Genomic DNA, 23860 nt, shown 5'->3' with positions numbered 1-23860 from the left:
CCGCCAACTCCCAGCCCCTGAGGACCATCCTGCCCCTCACTTCTGGGCTCGAAGTTTTCAGAGCCGGCACCTGAGTCAGCCGGCACGGACTTCTCTCTGCCTGGTTCAGTTCATTCAGCATAACGTCCCCCAGGTTCATCCACGCTGTCCCGAATGACAGAATTTCCTTCCTTTTCAAGGCTGAGTACTATTCCATTGTATATATAGAACACATTTTCTTTATTCATACTTCCATATAAGGAACTCAAACAACTCAGCAGAAACAGAACAATTCACTTAAAAAATGACAAAAGACAGAAGTCTATCAAAAGCAGATATGCAAGTGGCCAACAGCATCACTAACCCCGAGGGACAGGCAATGAGCTCACCTGCTGGAACGGCCATCACCCTGGAGACAACAAGAACGCGTGCTGGCGAGGGCATGACGAGCAGGAGCCCTTGCACAGCCACTGTGGGAACACACACGGCGGTGCCTGGAAGCGCTCAAACACAGCTGCCGTATGACCAAGCAACCCTGCCTCTGGGCTTTACACAAGGGAACTGGAGTCACTCCCACAATTCCCAACACCCAAGACACAGAAGCAACCTAAATGTTCATTAAGGGGTGAACAGATACAGAAATGCAAAGCTTTCTATTGTGCGTAGGAGGCCTTCCCGACAAACGTGCATCCTGCCAGAGCTCTGCCAGCCTCCCCTGAGCTACTCAGGAAAGCACAGGCGGGGGTGGCGGTGACACCCATCTTTGGTTGTGGTGGGCGAAGGGCATGGGCCTGGAGGTCCCTTGCAGGCCTTAGGCACGTGTTCTCAAGAGAGCATCTGCCCGGGACTGCCCTGCTAGCTGAACCCATCAAGTCAACGGTCCATCTGGACGAACAGCCCGATTGGCTGAGGCGCTGCTGGGTGCTGAGAGGGCCGCACTGGGCCTGCAGCTGGGGACGAGGGAAGCCGTCAGTCCTGGGGGCCTTCGTCGGGAGGGTTGAGCTGGCCAAAGAGGGATCGATACAGCTCTGTCCTGGAAAAGAAACCAAACAAACTGGTTAACACTTTGGCTAGCTTTTCAAGGTTACAAGGAAAGCAAGAAGCTGTGAAGGACCCTAATCTGCTTCTCCAATTGAAAACACAGCCATATAATTAAAAAGGCATCCCACAGCTCTTGTTCACAAATATATGGGAATCAGATAGTGAGCTATGTCAACAGTCCGGTGTGGCTGGAAACCCTGTCTCTAGGGAATGAGTTTTCTGTCCGTCCGCCCTTTGCAGAGGGCTCTTCAAGTAAGAAGACAAGATGGAATATTTTAATAGGAGGCATGAGACTGCCACGCCACGAGGAGGATTCAATCAGACACGAGATGCAGGGGATATAATTTAGTTTCCATACATTTTCTTGGACTTGGCAGTACTAGAAAAACAATGAAAATGACCCAGCAACAAGATTCCAATTACCATCATGTGTGCAGCTGTTTAGGAGCAAGGCAAGGCCCTCCCCACTGCCCAGTCCCTCTTTCTCTGCTCTCAGCCTAATAAACAATTTGATTGGCTAATTTATTTCCAAAGTTGGGTTTTGCCATAAAAACAAATCACTACATGCTAGGGTCTTGGGTTCTTGAAAATAAATGATGACTTCCAACCTGTGCTCCTGTTATTAAATGCAGCACACAAACAAAACATCTGGCCAAAGGGGGCCAGCGCTGTGGCACAGTAGCTTAAGTCTCCGCCTGCAGTGCCCATATAGACATCGGTTCAAGTCCTGTCACTTCTGATCTAGCTCTCTACCCAAAGGCCTGGGAGAGCAGTGGAAGATGACCAACGTCCCTGGGCCCCTATACCCATGTGGGAGACCTGGAAGAAATGCCTTGCTCCTGGCTTCGGATCAGCTCAGCTCCGGCTGTTGCAGCCATTTGGAGAGTGAACCAGCAGATGGAAGACCTTTCTCTCTCACCGCCCCATCTCCCATCTGTACTCTGCCTTTCAAATGAATAAATAAATCTTACAAACAAACAAACAAACAAAAAACACCACCTGGCCAAGACTGGGAAATCTCAAAGCAGGGAGACCCTTCCTGTTGCTATGACACAAACTCCAGAGGGCTTTCCTGTGGATGGAGCATTCTTACACAGGTGAGAATGTTCCTGACAAGGGACAGGGGCGGGGCGGGTGGGGAGCTGCACAAGGCCAACTCAAGCAGGCGGCTCATGTGTGCACTCCGCACAAAGGGCCAGCCACCACCCTCACAGGACGGTGGGCACCCAGCACAGGGCATGGACCAGGAGTCAACACCCCCAAGGAGGAAGTCATGCTTGCTCTGACATGTTCACAGCCCAACTGAAAATACAGCCTGCCTTCCTTGTTAAGAAAACTGGTTTTCAGGGACCAGGGTTGTGGTGTAGCTGGTAAAGCCACTGCCTGAGACCCTGACATCCCATATGGGCACAGGTTCCTGTCCCGGCTTCGCCACTTCGGTTCCGGCTCTCTGTTAATGTGCCTGGGAAAGCAGAGGAAGATAACCCAAGTCCTTGGGCCTCTGCCACCATGTGGAAGACCCAGATGGAGTTTTTGGAGCCTGGTGTTCAACCTGATGCAGTCCTGGATGTTGTGGCTGTCTGGGGAATGAACCAACAGATGGAAGATCTCTCTCTCTGTCCTTCCCTCCCTGTAACTCCTTCAAATAAATAAATAAATCTTCAAAAAAGGAAGGGAGGAAGGAAGGAAAGAAAGAAGGAGGGGAAGAAAACTGGCTCTTAAAATGCCCATTACCCGAAAGTCATCACCAGAAAACCTTACTTTAAACATAAACCAAGGGGCAGCACTGCTGCAGGGCAGCTTAAGCTGCCGTTTGTGCAGCCAGCATCTCCTGAGAGCCAGTTTGAGTCCTGGCTGCTCCACTTCTGATCCAGCTCCCTGCTAATGCTCCTGGGAGGGCAGAGGCAGATGGCCCAAATACCTGGATTCCTGCAACCATTGTGGGAAACCTACCTAGTGAGTTCCTGGCCCCCGGCTTTTGGTTGGCCCAATCCTGGCTGTGGTGACCATTTGGGGAGTGAACCAAAGAAGGAAGATTTCTCTCACTCTGGCCATCAAGTAAACGAGCAAATAAATCTTTAAGGGGGAAAAAAAAAACCCTCACCTTCCAAATAGCTATTTTAGTTCACCAAGACAGATTAGTCTTTGTGTGTCTGTATGTGTGTATGTGTGTGAATCACCCTGCTAAAGTTGTGGACAGGAAGAGAAAAGTATTAGAATCAGGAAATTCAGCCACAGGACTAGTGTAACAGAGTTTTAGACAAGGAAGGAGTGAATACCTTAAAGAAGAAACCACAAAAGCTGCAGTGGTAAATGGTCTTTACCAAGTCGGGAGTACAGAACAAGACAAGATGGGGAGGGACAGTGCTGGCAGGAAAACAACGGCTCTCCAATTTTACTGCAGGAATTTTATCCCAAGAATGGCTGGTCCCTTCACCCTGAACCACTAAGCAGCCGCTGGGCATACAAAGCAGGCAGGGTCTCCAGGCACCGTCCATCTCCTTTGTTCCTCTGTGGCACATCTGTGCCCCTCGCCCCACCCAGCCTGCAAGGCGCAGGCAGGTGGAGGCAGCTTCAGACCAAATGCATGCCTGGCTTCCAGGTCGCGCCCTCGCAAGGCCAGCAGCAGCACCTGGCCAGCCTTCATCCCACCACACCACAGCCTGCCGACTTGCCAGCAAACACAAGTCCCTCTAGCCATTTCTATTAAAAAAAAAAAAAAAAAATCAAATGGCATTAAGGGGAGAGTTGCTGTGACAAAAAGGACAGTATGGCTTTAAGACGCCACGGGCAGAGCAGAAGCACAATGCTATTTAGCCCATCACCATCACACCCTCCCCGCCTCGCCAGCCCCAGACCCCATCATTACCCCCGAGCAAATGCTTTCACTGGCGTGCACTGTCAGCGGAGCGCCCGGCGCAGGCAGCAGTTCCGGTGCGCAGCGGGGCTCGGCAGGCAGCAGCGGGGGAGACGCTGCCCCCGCGTTTCGATAGAGCATCATTTCACACTCAGGTGGGCAAAGCTGGCAACACGGGCACACAGGCAGCTGCTTGCTGCAAGGCGGCCTGGGAAGCCGAGTGGTCTGGGTTCTTAAAATGTCTTATGGAGGGAGAGAGATGATTCCCATCTAAAAGTCCCCAAGCAATTTCAAGTTTTATGTCCTTCTCAGCCACTACCCCCATCAGGGCCGTGTCCCCCTGCGGAGTGCCTCTGTCACTTGCGTTCCTGCAGGCTGCACTGGCTCTTCTGCTCCCTTGGATTCCCCAGGCACACCTCCCTGGGGTCCAGGAGCAGCAGCAGGAGGGTTCAGCAGGTGCACGGCCCAGCCCAGGCAGAGGTCGCTGCGGGCAAACCCATGGATGAACTTCGCAAAGCCCCATGTGCCCCTCACACCCCTGCAGGTGTGACAGGAAGGTTTTCACAGGAAGCAGAGTCACAAAGGATGCAACTACCAGAATGTTTGCAATATTAGCTTTTAAAAGCAAAACTATGACATCCCATTTGTGAAGTACCCAATGGAATCTCATTCATTTAACAAACTGTTTAACTTGGAAATCTGACACCTTTTTCTTCTTAAATGTGTATATCCACTTGACTTCTAATATAATAATTTTTACTTATTTTATTGATCAACCTGTTATACAAGTATATAAATGGAAATATTTTTGAACTTTTTGAAATTTAAAAAACAGAAAGGAGAAGTGATTAAAATTTTTCTTCTATGTTGAGTTATCACTACAGTTATCAGGATATAATTGATATATTCAATGACACTCTAGTACAATGTATCACAATTTTAGTGACAATTTAATATAATTATGCCCCCCATCACTATACAAGTACATCTCTCAACGATATCCGATATCCACGAGGGTTTTCCTTCTGCTGTTCAAGGATCTAAGGAAGAAAATTACTTATTGCTACAATGGAAGAGGATTCAGCATCAGCTCTATTCCTTTATTGTGTTAACAGATGTAGGCACCGAGAAATTCTGTCACAAACAAATATGAAGGTATTTCAAAAAAAAGTTCAAGTCCCCACACTTTTCTCAGAATGTGGCATTTTCCACAAACTCCAGAGCACCCTCCCCGCCAGGGGCGGGAGCGACTACAGCGGGGTCACTGAGTTCTTTCACTCACACAGCTGTCTCAAACCTGCTGTGACCCATCCTCAGCATTTGCTTGGTCAGTCCCTGCACCCACATTTCCAATGGCCCCTGTGCTTGGTGTCCTGGATGTGTCCCCAGCCCGGGGTGAGGCCCAAGCTTAGAGACAGGCTTGAGGTGGCCTCCTGGTCAGGCGGGAGGACGGTGAAGGCCAGGTAAGGAGAACCCACCATTCTGGCACAGCTGTATCCCATCCCCTGCAGTTCTCTCTGCCTGGCAAGTCTTGGCAAACCCAGGATGATGGCTGAGGCACAGGGGCCCTGAAGTTCTCCCCAGACCCAAAAATGGTGCTAGATGTGGAGCTGGGGCTTAGAGAAAGATGAAAACATCTGAAACCAACAAAACATGCCCAAATCCCTTACTGCAGCCCAGGAGAAGCAAACTGTGGAAAACGAGGACCAGACAGCCTTCTGCTGTGGCAGCCCCCCCACACTGCACCCTGCCTAACTGGGACTGAGCAGTACAGCGAAGCGCACCATGGTCCTGCGAGTCAATCTGGTCTCCATTGCCTCTCCAGGGTGAGTGCAGACGTGAATACTGGAGGACCCCTTACGGCTATGCATAATGAACTTGGCTTAAAAATACATAATTCCTGCTCCCTATCACATTAAGAATCAAGATCTGAATCACTGATCTGAAATGTTCCTCTCCCCTTGCACGCTCCTGGTCTCAATGGCCAGTGGGAACGTCCACTGTAGAAAACGCATTAACAGGGGCGGTGTGCAGGACGACCACCCACGCGGTAATTAACAGGGCCCGACCTAAGGCAGAAGGTCGCCAGCAGAGGCCCTTCCTTGAATTAAAATTTAACTCATCCTTTATTGCAACCTACAAACGCAAGTAATGAGCACTAACATTTTTATTTCTTTTAAACTGTCATTTAGGCTGTAGAGGGGATAATTACCTATCTCTGGTGTAGTAAGGTTTTATAACCCTTAGTGAGGCATTTTCTAATTTAATATTTTTACTATATTATCATAAAAACTGTTTCTGGAAAAAAATCATCATGGATTAGCAGCCATTTTCCATAAAGACAGACCGTGTGTGCGCGTGCGCGTGTTCGGATTCAGCTCCGTTATTATGTGATTCTCTGGACAGACCGAAAGTACACCCAGGTTAGCTAGCTGTGAGATGCAACCACTTCCACGGCAAAGATGGTCTGTAATGAAATGGGGGTGCATGTGTATAAAAATGCAGCCCTGGCCAGACACGTGGACACATGCACTTCTCGCAGATCATCATCTCTCGCCATGTTATTTGGGTGCACAGTACAAAGGGGCATATAAACCTGCAAATGGTCTGTGCGGGGCTTTCAATTTGCTAGGTCAGTAGCTTGCATTGTTGGGGATTCTGGAGGAATTCCACTGTCTGCTCTCGGAAAGACCACACTCTCCTCTCCCGGCCTGGAAACCCCCAAGCTGCCAAGACACCCCCATGGCTGTTCCCACTTGCTCCTGTGGGCAAAAGCAGGGGACAGCAGAGAGCAGCTGCCCCACTGTGCCTAGAGAAACCTGTCCAGCCTCCCAGAATACACCAGGGTCTCCAAGCAAGCATTACATGTTGGTCTCCTGCACGTCAGTGAAGGCAATGTTGCTACTTTCCTGATTAAAATCATATGTATAATCTGCCCTTGATTGAAACTTCATTTGTGGCTCCACAGGGGAGAGTATTCCCAAATATACAAGATACACCCCAGAATGCATCCTTGCCTTTCTTTCCTCTCTCCTGGGTGCCGGAGGAACCCCTTAACCCAGTCCGTTAGACATACCCAGAAGATCAAGGGAAAATGACAAAAGGATAGGAAGACAAAGTCAGACCAAGGGTTCCAATTCTGGCACGGCTGGCGAAGTGTGGATCAAGGTGGAAAGCTCGGGAGGAGTCAGCTTGGGGGTGGTTGGTGCCCAAATACACATGCGTGCCTGCTCCCAGCCGCAGATGACACGGCACGCTTTTACAAATCACTGGTAACGCGGCTGAGGCCACCCTACACACGTGCTTCTGTCTTACCTAGTGCTGTGGAAGCCTGTAAACATGTACCAGACTATAGGCTCTCCAGCCTCAAAACACAACACACAGGTCTAATGAATTCAAACCAACTGGTTTCTAGTGCTGCGCTGACCTTCACTGGGTGACAAAAGACAGGAGAGGCACTGCAGAAGGCAGGCAGGGAGAATGCACGCAGTGTCACCCAGGACAGCCCACTGCACAGGGGAGACACAAAAACACCCAACTCTGCTCTCCTGTGCCCCGCACCCACGGCCCTGGTCCCTCCAGGCCACGAGAGGAACAGTGCTCACGGCTTTTCCCTGTGGCAGCACTGCATCCTTGTGATGTTTCCCCCACTAAATCTGTCATTTCCTGTGTTAACCGGCTGCAGTTTCCGCCAGGGCTCGGGGCACAAAGCCTTCTTGCCAGGCTGACGGAACTCCTGGGAGCCCTCCCGTCTGCCGGGGCCCTGTAGGAGGGCCCCTGAGTCCCCCGAGCCAATCTCGCCACTGCCAGCACAGTCTCTCAGCTCAGGGCAGGCAGAGCAGGGCTCCATGGCCTCCACAGAGCTGCCACTGTCCATTACATGCCCAGGGCATTCCAAATGTCCGCTGTAGAAGACGCCTTGCCGATGACCACTTGGCAGTGCTACTGATCCCAAACAAAAGCCGTCCATCCTGCCTGGCGGAAACCCAAGGGGACCAAGGGCAAATCTGCTGCTCCGCAACATCTCGGAGATGCACAGAGATTATGGGACAACAGTTTCTTTTTCTTTTTAAAATATATCTGAAAGACAGAGAGAAAGAGAGAGAGAGAGGGAGAGAGAGACAGAGACTGTTCATCCTGGTTTACTCCCCAAAAGCCCCAGTAGCTGGGGCTGGGCTAAGCTGAAGCCAGGAGTCAGGAACTCCCTCCAGTTCTCCCAAGTGGGTGACAGGGACCCAACTACTTCTTGGGCCATCATCTGATGCCTCCTAGGGATTAACAGAAAACTGAATTCGACGCAGAGGAAGGACTTGGATCGAGAACTCCTGTATGAGATGCAGGCATCCCAAGCAGCGGCTTAACCCTCTGGGCCACAACACTTTTCCTCCACAACAGCTTTCTTTCATGAATATTTAATCAAACCAGAAGCGCAAGTTTAACAGAAGTCCTTAAGTAGTAACAGCCGCCCAAAATAAAGCAAATCACTTTCACAAGGTGTAATACCACAGAGGCCACAGCTGGAGTCTGACCTGGTTCTGATTCGGGTGCAGCTCCTTACCAGGTCCGTGCCCTTTGGGAAATCACTGATTAGCCCCGTGAATCCTGGCTCCCTGGCAGTGAGCTGGTGGCACCGTCTTCCTTAAACTCACCGCTTCACAGCACTCAACAAGATCATGTGTGACGGTGAAGAATGGAATGGGACCCAGCAGCCGACACGCGAGGGCCTGGGCTCCGGCAAGGACCCATCTGACCGTGTGCTGGTCGGCTCCCCACTCACACTGGAGACCAAAAGTCGCCTCCCTCTAATCTTTCATTCCTTCTGCTTCTCTGACCCAAGTCCGTTCTACTCTGCATCAAGGATTCCTACAAGTGAGAGGAAGGTGTGTGAGAAATGTCTCTGTGACCTGAAAGGGGAAGGTATTGATCCAAACAGCCAGCATGGCGCAGAGCCCTGGGGGTCTTATGCATACCACAAGAATGGGATCTTGGAGGAACAGACTAGTGGAAAGGCAAACCAAGCAAAGACACAGACGCAGCTCTTAGGAGGTGTGGGCACCACACGGTCAAAATGACACCCAACAACTAGGAGAGCAGAAAACAGAGGGCCCCTGAATGCAGCCACGTCAGTGCCTCACTCCCTCTACTCTCTTCCCAATACTCGCCAGGAGCGAAGGGCAGATCGCAGGCTGTTTTCCTGAAACCTCAGAATTCCACACCGCACCCAACAAAACAGCACAAAACAGAGGAGGTAAAAGTGGGGGGAAGCGCCCTTCTTCCGCCCAACCTATTTCTTAACAGGACCAATGTGGCAAAGCACAGAGTGACTCCATAAACCCCTCATCTATCGCCATTTACCTGAATCTAGATACAAGGCAAAGCACCTCTAGTTGCTAGCTGATTCAGTTCCAGTGCAGCCAACACGCAGCTACCCAAGTCCACCACGAGGTGGCAGTACCCGACTCACTTCTAAGAGAACCAGGTGACCAGCGCTTTGGCAGGCGAGCGAGCGGGGCCATAAATTACCCGGAGCTCTGCTCTCATCACCATCATCCTCCCCGGTGCTTGAAGGAGACTCGGGAAGGTCTGTTCCCTTCACTCTTTGGGTCAGGTCAGAGCTAGGTCCTTCAAACCTCTGCAAATGCTTTTCACCCTATAGCTTTAAATTACGCAGAGCGACACGTGGCCTCTGGCCTGTCTCCTGAAGATCAGACAGACTCAAGATTTATAGATGTTCCAAGATGCAGGTTCAGGCCCCAAACAAAGGAGCTGAAAGACGGGAAGGAGTGGGAATAGGGCTGCGTCTGTGAAGGTTTTCTCCTTGCTTGCACTCCCTCTTTATCTAAGTCAGTTACACATTCACTCCACCTTAACAAAGGAAGAAGAATAGTGCAAACTTTCACCAGCTCCACTGCTAGCCCAAGCCTTTGCTTTTCCTTTAAAGAAAAATCATACACCTTAGTGGACTGGCAAACAGGTGCTGGGGGTGGGATGGGCAGAAGCCACACTTCAGACAAAAGGGAAGCCACTCTTTTTCCATGCATTAATATTCCATATTCCTGGGATGATTTCCACTTTCACAGTTTGACTGTTTTATAACAGATTTGATGCGAGAGAAGACAAATGGCCTCACAAAGGGAAGACGACAAATCATCTTACTGCTTTTAGCAGGGTTTCCTCTTTATTTTTATTTATTTTTATTCTGGAGCCGGGCTGCAGAGCCCACTGCCTTACTGGAGATGTTTAATATTAACGTCAAACCAGCGCGATCCTGGCAATAGAGTTGGCCGGTGCTGTGTTTACGGTTTTGTGACTGCTGGCTTCAGGAAGATGAAGCTCCTTGTTCAAACAGCAGCCCCTCTAACAGCTCCTGCTAAAAGCCAGGGGATGCTTCACTGCTTAGACGTGAATCACTTCCTCCTGCTGCACACACGGTGAGACTGACACTCCAGATACACTTGTATCCCTATCAGGACTGCTACCCCGCAACCCAGGGCTGGTGGGGCGGGGGGAAGGGGGGGCACTCGGGATCTCTCGCTCCAGTGTCAACTTCTAGGGGTCAAAGCACACAGAAATTAGTGAGGGCATTTGTAGTCAGCCTATAGGATTTCAGCAAGCCCTCTACTACTATATGCCTGGTAATAAGCTAGAGGACTTGATTTGGTTAGAAACTCAGGACTAAACCAAATGTAAAAGAAGCAATCCCTGAGCAAACACAAGACACCAGCTCTGCAACACAGAGTTCCAGGCCTGCTGGACCGTCAGGAGCAAGCACTTCTTCTACCTGTGGCTGAGCTGCTCTGAACTCCCTCCCTCAAGCCCTGGGAGCTGAGCTTCTGCTGGCTCTCCTTCGCCCTCCCCATCCATTTTACCCTCCTGCTCCTAGGTCCTCCTCTCTTCTCTCTGCCCCGCCCCTCTAGCAGTCTCCTCTATGCGACGGAGCTGCACAGTCAGAGCCCCAGCTCCAACACCCTGCCATGCCCAGAAGACGTGCTGGCTCCTGAGTAACTATTTCTGTTAATAACAGCAGCAAGTTCTCTCTTACTCGTGTCTACACTTAACTGCTTAATGGCAGTAAGGTATAAGACCAGGTTACAGACATCAGTACCACACTTTCTGGTGCAGGGAGTAAAGCCAACTCTCCTGCTAATGCACCTGGGAAAGAAGCAGAAGAAAGCCCAAGTACTTGCATCCCTACCACCCATGCAGGACACCATGATGGAGTCCACAGCTCCTGGCATCAGCATGGCCAAGTGCTGGCTGCTGCAGTCATTTGGGGGATGAACCAGTAGATGGAAGATTCTCTTTCAAATAAATCTTTTTAAACTATGGATCCTGCCAGTCACCTGGGAGACCGTGACTGAGACCCCAATTCTTGGTTTTGGCTCAACCGATTCCCAATCACGGTGGATATTTGATGATATGAATCCACAGACAAGAACTTTCCCTATTTTGTGCTACTTAAGTAAAAGAAAGAAAGATAAAATAAAAATCCAACACAAAATAGGGCTCTAGTTTGAACAGTCTGCTTATAATTTTTTTCCCTAAGAAACCTTTTAATTTATAATGATCAATAATAAAATGCAAACTTCTGCCTTTGATCTATGGACCCTTTTTTGTTTTTAATAGCACTCTTCAAAGAACTTCTTCCCCTCCTCTGTAAATCAGAGAAATTTGGAAAAGGGAAGATCTACCCCTAGACACTTGCCAGGTGACTGGCCTGGAGTAGCGACCCAGGCCCCTCAGTTGCTGGGTCTGCAACAGGACCCTCCCCTCCCATGCCCGTTCCACCAACTACTCCCTGAACTTGGAAGTTCGATGACCTCAGCCACTTACCTGACTGCCTTTAAAGCAGCTTTAAACCATGTGCTTGCTGATATAAAATGAGCAGCTTGCATTGCCTGCCCTGAAAGCTGGTGAGGGTCCTGACACTCGGTGGTGGCCCCCCGCCCCGCCCCCCGCAAGTCAGAGCTGTGGAAGAGGAGGTGGAGGGCTGCCAAGTGTGTGTATGAGAAAATGTGTATTGATCTCTTCTCTCTTATAAAGCAGCACAAAGCACAGAAGAACAATTGCTCCTCTCTGCAGCATTTCACATTCCCCACGAGAGACAAAAGGCCCAGCCCCCACCATCCTCCGGGAAGCAGAAAGGGGAACCGCACCGGACGGTGTCTCCTGGGCGTTAGCCGCACCACCGCTGTCTGTCGGCAAACTGGACTCCAACCCCCACCCCCACCCTTGCCACGGGGCTCCCGAAAGCTTAGCCTGCCTCTGACCAAATAATTTCCCTCTCTGGGCTGATGTTTCCTCATCTACACTGGAGAAGAGCGAGCCTTGAGTCTTATTTACCTTTTGAGTGCTGGGTGGAAGAGCTCCGCTCCCCTGGGGGTAAAACACAAAGTGTGCTGCCAGCTCCCTGGGGAGTCGGCCTCTGGGGGTGGGTGAGCACAGCTTCTCAACAGGAGCTGCTTGCCAGCACAAAGAGGCAGTGCCCTTTATCAAACACTCTGGTCTGGCACCTTGCAACACCACCCATCACAAAAAGCAACCAGGCTCTGCCATGCTCTATCTGCCATACAGGACCTGCTCCAAAACGGTTTGCATCTTAAATCCTGAAAGAAGTCCAACTGGTCACCACAGAGCCCTGCTAGTCCTCTCCACCTTTCCACAGTCAGAGTCACCTGCAGGTGGGCCACCAGAAGCCAAACGCAGCACAAACACGGCAGCCAAGCTGGGCAGGAGAAAACCCAGACATTAAAGTTTCGGGAGCATACAGTTAGAAGTGACAGAAAAAAGAGAGGGAGGAGAGGTACAATTTGGGACATGCTCAACCAGACTTGCCCCAAATGGTAGAGTTAGAAACGTGCCAGGGGATTCCAATTCAATCCCATCAAGGTGGCATGTACCAATGCCATCTCACTAGCCAAAGTGATTGGTAGCTTTGGAATCCGCAAGGAGGGAAGGCCTATACTTCCGGGAATGGAGAGTCCCTACCTGTACTTCCAGGGAAGAAAAGTCCTTGTCAAAGTCCCCGCGGGTGCCTAAAGGTCAACCAGTGAGGATCAGACCCACCTCAACCTTTAACCCCCATGCCCTGCATCTATAAAAGGAGCCCTCCCAACCTCTGATGCACGACTCCCCTCCCCCCCACCCCGGCCCCTGTTCGGTTGGGACCAGGGAACCTCACCGGGGAGCGGAATCCCAATAAAAGCCTGTGAATTAATTGATTCGTCTGCCAGGGAAGATTTGTTACGCGCCAGACACCTTGCAGTGATCACAATTGATCATAATGATAGGATTAAGAGTCAAAGAGATCACATAAACAAGACTAGTGTCTGCTACTACTAACTGACAGAATTAAAAAGGGAGAGAATGATCCAACATGGGAAGCAGGATACACAGCAGACTCATAGAATGGCAGATGTCCTAAACAGCACTCTGGCCTCAGAATCAGCCCTTAAGGCATTCAGATCCAGCTGAAAAGCCCATGAGAGTATTTTAGGCATGGAAAGCCAAGACACTCTGGCAAAAAAAAAAAAAAAAAACCACCTAAATAAAAGATCTCTGCTAGTGAGATCCCAGTGGAAAGAACGGGCCATCAAAGAAGGAGGTACCTTTCTTTGAAGGGAGGAGAGAACTTCCACTTTGACTATGACCTTGTCTAAATAAGATCCGAGTTGGCAAACTCAAAAGGCTTCCATAGCCTTGGCAACTCATGACAAGAGCCTAGGATGATTACTGATGCCATAAACAAGAGTGTCAATTGTTAAGTCAACAACAGGAGTCACTGTGCACTTACTCCCCATGTAGGATCTCTGTCCATAATGTGTTGTACAATGTGAATTAATGCTATAACTAGTACTCAAACAGTACTTTACACTTTGTGTTTCTGTGTGGGTGCAAACTGTTGAAATCTTTACTTAATATATACTAAACTGATCTTCTGTATATAAAGAGAATTGAAAATGAATCTTGATGTGAATGGAACCAGGGAGCGGGAGATGGGAGGGTTGCGGGTGGGAGGGAAGTTATGGGGGGGAAAAGCCACTATAATCCAAAAGCTGTACTTTGGAAATTTATATTTATTAAATAAAAGTTAAAAAAAAAAAAAAAAAGAAAGAAAGAAGAGCTCTCTTGAAAGATCTTTTCCCAAGGTTCATCCTAGGAAAAATGACCTCAAAAACACTCCATGCAAAGGATTAGGAATGAGAAGACCCAAAGCCGGACCCTTCATCTCTAGGGCTTTGCCGGCATGGCAAAGGAGCTGGCCCTCAAGCAGTGGGATGTTCTAGCAGGCAGCCGTGCCTCACACAGCCAGGGATGCCGGTCGGGTCACGGGCAAGGACAGTGTGCTCCAGGAGCAGAGGAAAGCGTATCAGAGGAGTGAGACGACCGGCAGAGATCTCAGGAAGAAGCAAGAAACCCTCCACTCACCCTACAGGAATGTTTGCAAGAACAATGTCTGCGGCACACTGTCCACAGTCTTTCAAGGCATTTCAGATACAAAGCCTAGCACCAATATTTGTCAGGCTTACAAAGAAAGGGCATGTGTTTGCTGAGGGCCATAGGACAATGGCGGAAATGACATGTGAAAACACACGCTTTATTAAATATCTGTACCTGTGACATTTGAAATGCTCCTTCTCTCTTAAAAAACAAAACAACAAAAACAAACAAACAAACAAAAACACTTGACTCCCAAGAATCTGGTGAAGAATGGATTCACGGTACGCGACAGGAACCTGAGGTGCCCAGAAAAGACCACCCGAGGGCGCCCTGCAGAGTGCCAGGAAACCTGACTCAGTCCCCGAGCTCAGAGGAAGCTGACATCAATGCGGAAGAGACCCTAAATAGTTTTGCAAATTATACTTGTGCTACAAAACCACTATATAATTGGGCAAGATACAACTGGAACTGAAATATATTATTCCAAATGTACACGCATGAAACCTTGGTAATACTGCATGCCAGGTTACAGTAAACATAAGCATGCGTCTTTGGTAAGCTATCATTCTTGCACCATCAGCGAGGAACAAACTAGACAGGGGTTCAAGGGAGAGCACCACTTGCTCAGCAAGGGGTGGGCAGTCTTGAAGATCTCCCTGCAGGATCATGAAGACCTGGGGAAGGCCTACTGTAGGAAGTCAGGGAGCTGCAGGGCACACTTTGTCAGCACTCACCCCAGGACCAACGTGTCCCCAAGCCAGATCACCTCAGACAAGGGCACTCCACGGGATGGCCCTTCATGTGAGAAACATGGCGCACAGAGCACAACCTGAGGAGCAGGTGCTGTGGCGTGTGTGTGGCAACACGCTGCACTGGGCTTGCATTTCAGACCACAGGAAGGTGCAGAGCCAGGTCTCACCATGTCTGTGAGCTCTGCCCAATGGCGGCCCCTCCCACACCCATGGGCTCCCTCTCAGGGGCTGATGGCGCACCAGTGAGCTCTCAAAAAACACTTCCCTCCCAGCCCCAGGGAGCTCCAAGTTGGAGGGCAGAAGGGGAGAGTGGAAGAATATCCCTTGCTACAGTCTCCTCCCCCCTCTCCTGCCACCAACTCTGTACCTCCCCACCAAGGAGGCTCCAGAAGGCAAGGAGAAAGGCATGTTTCCTTAGGGGACCGGGCGAGGCTGCCATGATTTGCTTCTCTTCCTCTCTTCTCCCTATCAGAGATGACCCCCCACACACCTGCCCCCTAAGTCTCCTGGACAGTGGGCGAGGAAGGCAGAAGACAGGAACAGCCACAGCCCTCAGGCCTCTCCTCTCTAACCCCTTGCACTGTCCTCCCAGGGGTCTGGGAGCCTCTTCCCTCTGTGGTCTTTGCTCTCTTCCTTCCAGTCCCCTCCCCCACTACTGTCTGCTGCCCCTCCCTGGGGGAGCTGGTGCATCCTTTTTTATTGCTTTGGTCTTCCCCAAGCACACACCCACACCCAGGGGGAGGTGGGGAGGGAGGAGAGGAAGGAGGAATCAGAAATTGCGTCGCGGTGAGGGGAAGGTGAGATCTGAGAAAGGGCAGATGCAGGAAAGGCAGAGGTTGTACCTACTGTAGAACCTGTTGGGGGGGAGGGCAAGGAGAGCAGGAGCCACCAGAGGTAGAATAAGAGATGGACTCTTGAGGGCCCAAGGTCAATGAGGATCCAGCGACTAGAGATGCTTCCTGGGGGAAGAGGGAATGTAGCCGGTGTCCCCTCCTTCCCTCTCCAGCCCAGTCTAGTCTCTTCTTTTCACCCCTCTTCCCCACAACACAGCTATGGCCTTGGCTGTGTCATCACGTTCCTGTGTCCCTACATGTTCCCTGTCCTCCACCCACTCCTTTCATGGACCAAATTACAATAAAAGAGGGGGGGGGGGCTCCCTGGAAAGGGAAAGGCAGGTGTACTGTATTGACTGTGAACATTTCAACAGGAAACACAGGGCGGGACTGGGGCAGCAGGCACGCTAGGCGAAGCGAGCAGAGGGAAGGACATGGGAGTGTGTTCCAGGGATTGTGGGGTCTACCCAGGCAGCACAACGGTCCTGCACACTGAGACAGGTGATAAGGAGAGAAAGGGAGACAGACGACAAATCCTCGAAGACCTCTGGGGCAGGCTTGAGAGAGTTTAGGCTTTATTCTACAGGCAAAGAGAGGGGCACACTCAAGTCATATGTTAAGTAAGTGAACCCAGCAACGACAGACAGGGTTGATTACATCAGAGACGTGTGGGTCAGAGCGTAACAGTCTACATGGAAAGTAACAAAAGGAGAGAGAAAAGGAAGGGAGGCAGACTCAAAAGGAGGCCGTGGAAATGGAAAATGAGCAACGTACTGTATTAAAAGTAAGAAATCAGATGAAACTAGAGAAAATAGAGGTGAATAACTGATCCCAGAACACAGGAGGGATTGCTTAAATACGAAAGCAATGAAAACTATCCAAAAGAAAATGCTCCCATACATTTGATTACATTGAAAGCGAGGCATCAGTGTTGCCAATAAAACAATCACTAATGGAGCCAGTGCTGTGGTGTGGCAGGTAAAGTCTGCCTGCAGCACCAGCACCCCACTTCCCATCCAGCTGTCTGCTATGGGCTGGGTACAGAAAGCAGTGGAAGATGATCCAGGTGCTTGGGTCCCTGCACCCACGAGGGAGACCTGGAGGAAGCTTCTGGCTCCTGGCTTCAGATCAGCCCACATCTAGCTGTTGCAGCCATTTGGGGAGTGAACCAGCAATGAAAGACCTCTTTTTCTCTCTGCCTCTCAAATAAATCAATCTTAAAAAAAAAAAAAAAAAATCACTAACATCAGGGCTGGAGTTGTGGTGCGAAACATCAAGCCACTGCCTGGAATCCTGGCATCACAGATGAGTACTGGTTCAAGTCCCAGCTGCTCCACTTCCAATCCAGCTCCTGCTAATGTGCCTGGGAAAGCAGTGGAAGATGCCCCAAGTGCTTGGGCCCCTGCCACCCACATGGGAGACTCAGAGGAAGTTCTAGACTCCTGGTTTCTGCTGTTGCAGCCATTTGGAGACTGAACTAGTGGATGGAAGATCTCTTTCTCTCTGTAACTTTCTCTCTCTCTTTCTGTAACTCTGCCTTTCCACATAACAGATGAGCAAAATGGAAAAAAATCTGCCAAAGAAATGAAACATAATATCCATAATATACAGAAACCATATAAACTGCAAAGAAAAACTGAAACTCAAAGAGAAAAAATAGCCAAAAGAGAAAAACAGAAATACAAGTGATAACAGATAAGTGATGGGTAAACATATATGTGCTTTAAGCTCACTAATTAGAAACACTAGGTAATAGCCCAGTATGTAGAACATTGCATGTTCTCAATCAGGTTTTTTGTTTTTATGGATTTATTTTATTTATTTGAAAGGCAAGGCTACAGAGAGAGAGAGAGAGAGAGAGAGAGAGAAAGATAGCGAGAGAGAGATCTTCCATCTGCTGGTTCACTCTAAATGGCCAGGGATAGGCCAGGCCAAAGCCAGGAGTCAGGAGCTTCTTTCAAGTTTCCCACATGGGTAGCAGGGACCCAAGCACTCAGGCCATCCTCTGCTACCTTCCCAATCACATTAGCGGGAAGCTGGATCGGACATGGAGCAGCCAGGACTCGAATTGGTGGCCATATGGGATGCTGGCACTGCAGGCAGTGGCTTAACTTGTTGTGCCACAATGCCAGCCCCAATACAGTTATAAATAAGAACAAATGAGGGCCGGCATTATGGTATAACAGCTTAAGCCTCTGCATGCAATGCCATACGGGTACCTGTTAGAGACCCAGCTACTCCACTTCCAACCTAGCTCTCTGCTATGGCCTGGGAAAAACAGTAGAATATGGCCCAAGCACTTGGGCCCCTGCCCCTGTGTGGGAAACCCAGAGGAAGCTCTTTGGCTCCTGGCTTCTGATTGGCGCAGCTTTGGCCAGTGCAGCCAACTGGGGAGTGAACCAGCGGATGGGAAGACCTCTCTCTCTCTCTCCCTCTCCTCACTCTGTGTAACTGACTTTCAAATAAATAAATAAATCTCTAAAAAAAAAAAAAAAAAGAACAAATGGGTCCCAGTGTTGTGCTTTAACAGCTTAAGCCACCACATGCAATGCCGGCATCCCATATAGGTGCCAGTTTCTGTCCCAGCTGCTCCACTTTCGATCCAGCTCCTTGCTGATGTGCCTGGGAAAGCAGTGGAGGATGGTCCAAATGCTTGGACCCCTGCACCCATGTAAGAGATCCAGAAGAAGCTCCCGGCTCCTGGCTTCAGCCTGGCTCTCTTCCAGCCATTGCAGCCATTTGGGGAATAAACCAGTGGATGGAAGATCTCCTTCTCTCTCTCTCTCCATCTCTCTATAACTCTGTCTTTCAAATAAATAAAATATTAAAAAAATTAAGAACAAATGATAATTTTTAGCACATCAAAATATTTTGATGTTTTCAAAGTTTAATGAAAACTATAAACCCATGCATCCAATATCAATGAACTCCCAATACAAGGGAACATGAAGACTATATCAAATTGCTTAGAAATAGTAATAAAAAGAAAATTTAGAAAAATTTCAAAGATTGGCCGGCGCCGTGGCTCACTAGGCTAATCCTCCGCCTTGCGGCGCCGGCACACTGGGTTCTAGTCCCGGTCGGGGCGCTGGATTCTGTCCCGGTTGCCCTCTTCCAGGCCAGCTCTCTGCTGTGGCCAGGGAGTGCAGTGGAGGATGGCCCAAGTGCTTGGGCACTGCACCCCATGGGAGACCAGGATAAGTACCTGGCTCCTGCCATCGGATCAGCGCGGTGCGCCGGCCGCAGCGGCCATTGGAGGGTGAACCAACAGCAAAGGAAGACCTTTCTCTCTGTCTCTCTCTCTCACTGTCCACTCTGCCTGTCAAAAAAAAAATTTTTTTTTTCAAAGATTTACTTATTTATTTGAAAGGCAGAGTTAGAGAAAAGGAGACATCCTCCAACTGCTGGTCCATTCCCCAAACTGCTCCAGCTTCCGGGGTTGGGCCATGCTGAAGCCAAGATCTAGGAGCTTTTTCCGGTCTCCAGCATGGGTACAGGGGCCCAAGCACTTGTACCATCTTCCACAGCTTTCCTAGGCTATTAGCAGGGAACTAAAATATTTTTTAAAACAGGAAAGGTGCAATGACACAAGCCTCAGTGGGGAGGGTAGATATGTAAATTACAACCACTGAGAACCGTTAGGAAGCTGACGCACTGACCCAGGAATCACACTTGAAGAATCTGAAGATGGGGGCTGGTGCTGGGGTAAAGCGGGTAAAGCCGCTGCCCGTGGTTCCGGCATCCCATATGGGCACTGGTTCAAGTCCCAGCTGCTCCACTTCCGATCCAGCTCCCTGCTAATGCGCCTGGGAAAGCATGGAAGATGGTCCAAGTACTTGGGGCCCTGTACCCTGTAGGAGATGCTCCTGGCTCCTGGCTTCAGATTGGCCCAGCTCTAGCTATTGTGACCATTTGTGGAGTGAACCAGTGGATGGAAGACCTCTCTCTCTCTCCCTTTCTCTATTTAACTCTTCCTTTCAAATAAACAAATCTTAAAACAACAACAATAAACTATACTCCAAAAATTAAAGACAATGAAAAAAATTCTTGAAAGCAGCCTAGAGAAAACAATGCATTTACTATTGGGAATGTGGATCTAAGTGACATAGATTTTCTAAAAAAAGATCTAAAGATGTAAGCAAAACCTAGAGCACAGATTTCACTGCGGCTCTTATGGAAAAGACAAAGCAACCATAAGCAACTTAAGTGTCCAATAATCACAAATATCCCACAACAGGATATGGTAATGCTATCAAAGACACATCATAATGCGCAGGCATTAGTGCAGCAGTACGCTCTTTGGAGCGTCCACATGCCGCATCAGAGTGCCTGAGTTGCAGTCCCAGCTGTTTCTGCTTCTAGCTTCATGCTGAGGCACACCTGGAAGACAGCAGCTAATGATTCAAGTACTTGGGTTCCGGTCACCTGTATGGGAGACCGGGATTGAATTCTGGGCTCCTAGATTCTTCTGCCTGCTCCAGCTGTGGCTGTTGCTGGCATTTGGGAGTGAACCAGCAGATGGAATGTACTTTTTTCAAACAAAAATGTAAATTAAAAAAAAATTTTTTAAATACATAATGGCACCAAGATGTCTTTAATGTAAAGTTAACTGGAAAAAGGGATCAAAATATCCATGTTTATAATTTGTATAAAATTTATACACAAAATATTCTGCAATAAAACATATAAATGTATTAATAATAATATTCAATAGGAAGATGATAGAAGAATTTTTGTTGTCTATTTCTCAAATTTTCTTTCCAGAGCATGGATTCTTTTTATTATGAGGGAAAGATACTGTCTCCAAGGAAAATAGGAGACAGACACCTGAGGATGGCAGGGGCAGAACTAGAAGAAGAAACTGGCTAAGTACATTGGATCAAGATTCAGCCTAGGGAAGTATAGGTTCTTTGTAACCAGAAGAATAGGTTTGGGCCGGCGCCGCAGCTCACTAGGCTAATCCTCCGCCTTGCAGCGCCAGCACACCAGGTTCTAGTCCCAGTTGGGGCGCCGGATTCTGTCCCGGTTGCCCCTCTTCCAGGCCAGCTCTCTGCTGTGGCCAGGGAGTGCAGTGGAGGATGGCCCAAGTGCTTGGGCCCTGCACCCCACGGGAGACCAGGAGAAGCACCTGGCTCCTGCATCGGATCAGTGCGGCCATTGGAGGGTGAACCAACAGCAAAGGAAGACCTTTCTCTCTGTCTCTCTCTCTCACTGTCCACTCTGCCTGTCAAAAAAAAAAAAAAAAAAAAGAATAGGTTTGGAAAGGCAGTAATTCACACTAAATGTGAACTGATGGGCAGAACCTTCCTATACAGAGAGTATCTTTCTAAGCAAAGAAAGAAAAAAGCATTTTAACCCAAACAAGTTTAAATTTTTTTCCTAAGTTTCCAACTGAAAGAAATGCTGTGTATGTGTGTTCTGTATATATATGGGGAATACCCCTTGACATATTATTCCCATATAAAAAAACTTGCCAATTTTCTAGAAACAGCAGTGAGGGTTAGGAGTCCCAGTTCCAGATGCATATTAGTTTCACTTCTTACTTGCTATTTAACTTTGTCAAGCTCTTTTCAAGTTCTTTAATTGTTGTACACCTTTGTATTCTGATTCTATAAACAGAGATTATGTCGACTACTTCAATGGTCTTTTATAATGAGTAAAAGTGTACATGAAGGGCTTAGTGCAGTGTCTAACACACAGTAAATGACCAATCAGTGGATCATAATGCTACTATTCTATGTTATTTCATTGGCAATCAGAAACAGGGTGGCAGACCTAGGGTAGATAAATTAGAGCAAAAGATTGCTGCGCTTACAAACAGAAATGGTCTACACATAAGGGTGCTTCAAAAGTTCTTGGAAAAAACAAAATTGTAGTCCCATAGTTAAGATGCTAATGAAGCTGTTTGCATCCACGCACATAGGAGACCTGGATTTAGTTCCTGGTTCCTGGCTTCAGTCCAGCCAAACCCAGCCCTGGCTGTTTCAGGTCAGCATCTGGAGAGGGAACCAGTATATGGGAGCTGTCTGTTTTCCTCTTTGTTTCTCTGCCTCCCAATTAACAAATAAAATAAAGTCCATATCCCGTATCAACATACCTGGGCTCCTGATTCCAGCTTCCTCCTAATGCAGAACCTGGGAGGGTGGACCTATGGCTCAAGTAATTCGCTTCCTGCCACTCACGTGTGAGACCTCAACTGAGTCCCCAGCTCCTAACCTTGGCTTTGGCCTACCCTTGGCCACTGTAGGCATTTGGAGAGTTGAACCACTGGATGAGGGCTCTCCTTCTCTCTGCCAAATAAATAAGTAATAACTAAATAAATACAAAGTCCCCCTTAAAGAAAAGAAAAAAATCCACTTCGGTGTGACAATTTCTTAAACCCATGCAGATGTAGAGCTCCTCTGCCAACTACATAAATTGATAAACCTTAAAAAAAATAAAAGGTAAATTCCATTTGGTGCAAATTTGTTAAAAAAAAATCCATGCATAGTTCTTTCATAATATGCATTTTTCCACCAACTTTTTGAAGACCTCATATAACTTAGCAATATAACTACAGTTAAACACATTAACAATGCCCATGAGTGACTGTTCTAAGGTGAGAGACTCAGCTACTGCAAACCCACTTGCAAGTTACAGTTACTGATAATATAATATTCATAAGGCAAATAGATTTAGAAAGCCAATAACAATAAAATAGCTTCAAAAACAAAACATCCTTAAGAGACACATTCATGTTCACTTTAAAGAATGCGAAATATCCCTGGAAAAAAAGGATTTGCAGTCTTTGAAGAAATGATGAGCACATGACTGCAGAAATGAGAACTATGGTTCAGAAGCCCCATCTTAGGGAGGTTTTATCTGTTCCGCATCTGCAATCTCTTTCTAGAAGATGCATTTTTATCACTCCACCTCCTGCTTGGATACAGGGCTTCAATCTGACAATGTAAATTCTACAGAGTAAGACACTCAAGAGTAGCGAATCAGAAAAAAAGAGAAGAAAACACCGGCAATGCTTCCTTTTCAACCCAGTTTTAAAACTCTCGGGTCCAGCTCTCAGGTCTGAACTTGAGAATACTTCCCTTGTCCTTTCTGACACCACGGGAGGGGAAAGGCCTCTTGCCTCCTATCTCTGTGCTGGACGCCATCTTTAATGATGATATATGGGGGTCCTTTTGCCTTTGCACCGCTGGGGGGTCAAATATGTGACGCCACCTGCCTGAGTACCAACAAGCGAATTATAAACTGTGTCAATCCCAGTTAATGCGAAGCTGTAATCCTCTTTAACAAGAGATCAAATCACAGCCATGAGTTATGTTCATTCTGTAATCTGATAAGGTAGAGAGGGAACCTCTAATAAAAGAGTAATGGGAGCCTTTAATGATGCCGGTAAAGGTAGCGCCAGCTAAGACACCGCGCCTGTTCCCGCTGATTAGATCAATGTTGCATGTTTGCCCGGGCTTGCTTCGCCTGTCAGAATAACCTGTGTCTCTAACGGAGATAAGAAGCCTCAGAGAAAACATCTGTGTCTTAACCACTCTTGCTTGCAAGTTTTTAACCAACAGATAGTGCTCTATGGAGAGTATACCTGGGGTTATTAGCTGAAGTCTCCTCAGATGCTGAGCAAGCTACATCAGAATATTTCATCATGATCACTGCATATTAAAGAAAAGGATAAAACAAGGCAGGGAGAATAAAAAATGGTGTAAGTAACCTCCAGGTTACCACCTGGGGGCCAAGATAGGATCCGTATGTGGCAGAATATGCCCACATTTAGGGTACAGACCCATACACAAAAATGGCAAGCTGAAGACAAATTGCCTGTTCAAATTCTATTATACCAAGGCACCTCAAGAACTACACGGCAGTGGTGTTGCCAAAGCACTTTACAAGACTGGATTTCATTTGTCCATTCCTGTTCTAAACTTCAGATATACAACAGTAATGTATTTGGTGCT

At 48.3% G+C, this 23860-nt stretch overlaps 1 protein-coding gene across 4 annotated transcripts in view; it reads right to left on the bottom strand.

Annotated features, from left to right (window-relative positions):
• Positions 1-200: 200 nt before the first annotated feature.
• The window catches only part of AATF (apoptosis antagonizing transcription factor), a 122519-nt gene continuing 98859 nt past the window's right edge, over positions 201-23860 (bottom strand). For 2 of the 4 annotated variants that reach the window (XM_008271166.5, XM_070061046.2), the window contains one exon: positions 201-1012. In XM_008271166.5, coding sequence (XP_008269388.1) covers positions 949-1012 — 64 coding nt within the window. In that variant the 3' untranslated portion in view covers positions 201-948. Of the gene's footprint in view, positions 1013-4948; positions 7958-23860 lie in introns of those variants that run through there. The other 2 variants (XM_051824700.3, XM_051824701.3) reach the window with 2 other exon arrangements.

This window comes from Oryctolagus cuniculus, chromosome 17 (genome assembly GCF_051225735.1).
Source record: "Oryctolagus cuniculus isolate XC-2025 breed Fujian yellow rabbit chromosome 17, ASM5122573v1, whole genome shotgun sequence".
In the NCBI taxonomy this organism is placed as follows: Eukaryota; Metazoa; Chordata; class Mammalia; order Lagomorpha; family Leporidae; genus Oryctolagus; species Oryctolagus cuniculus.
This window is presented reverse-complemented; position numbering and strand designations above follow the sequence as displayed.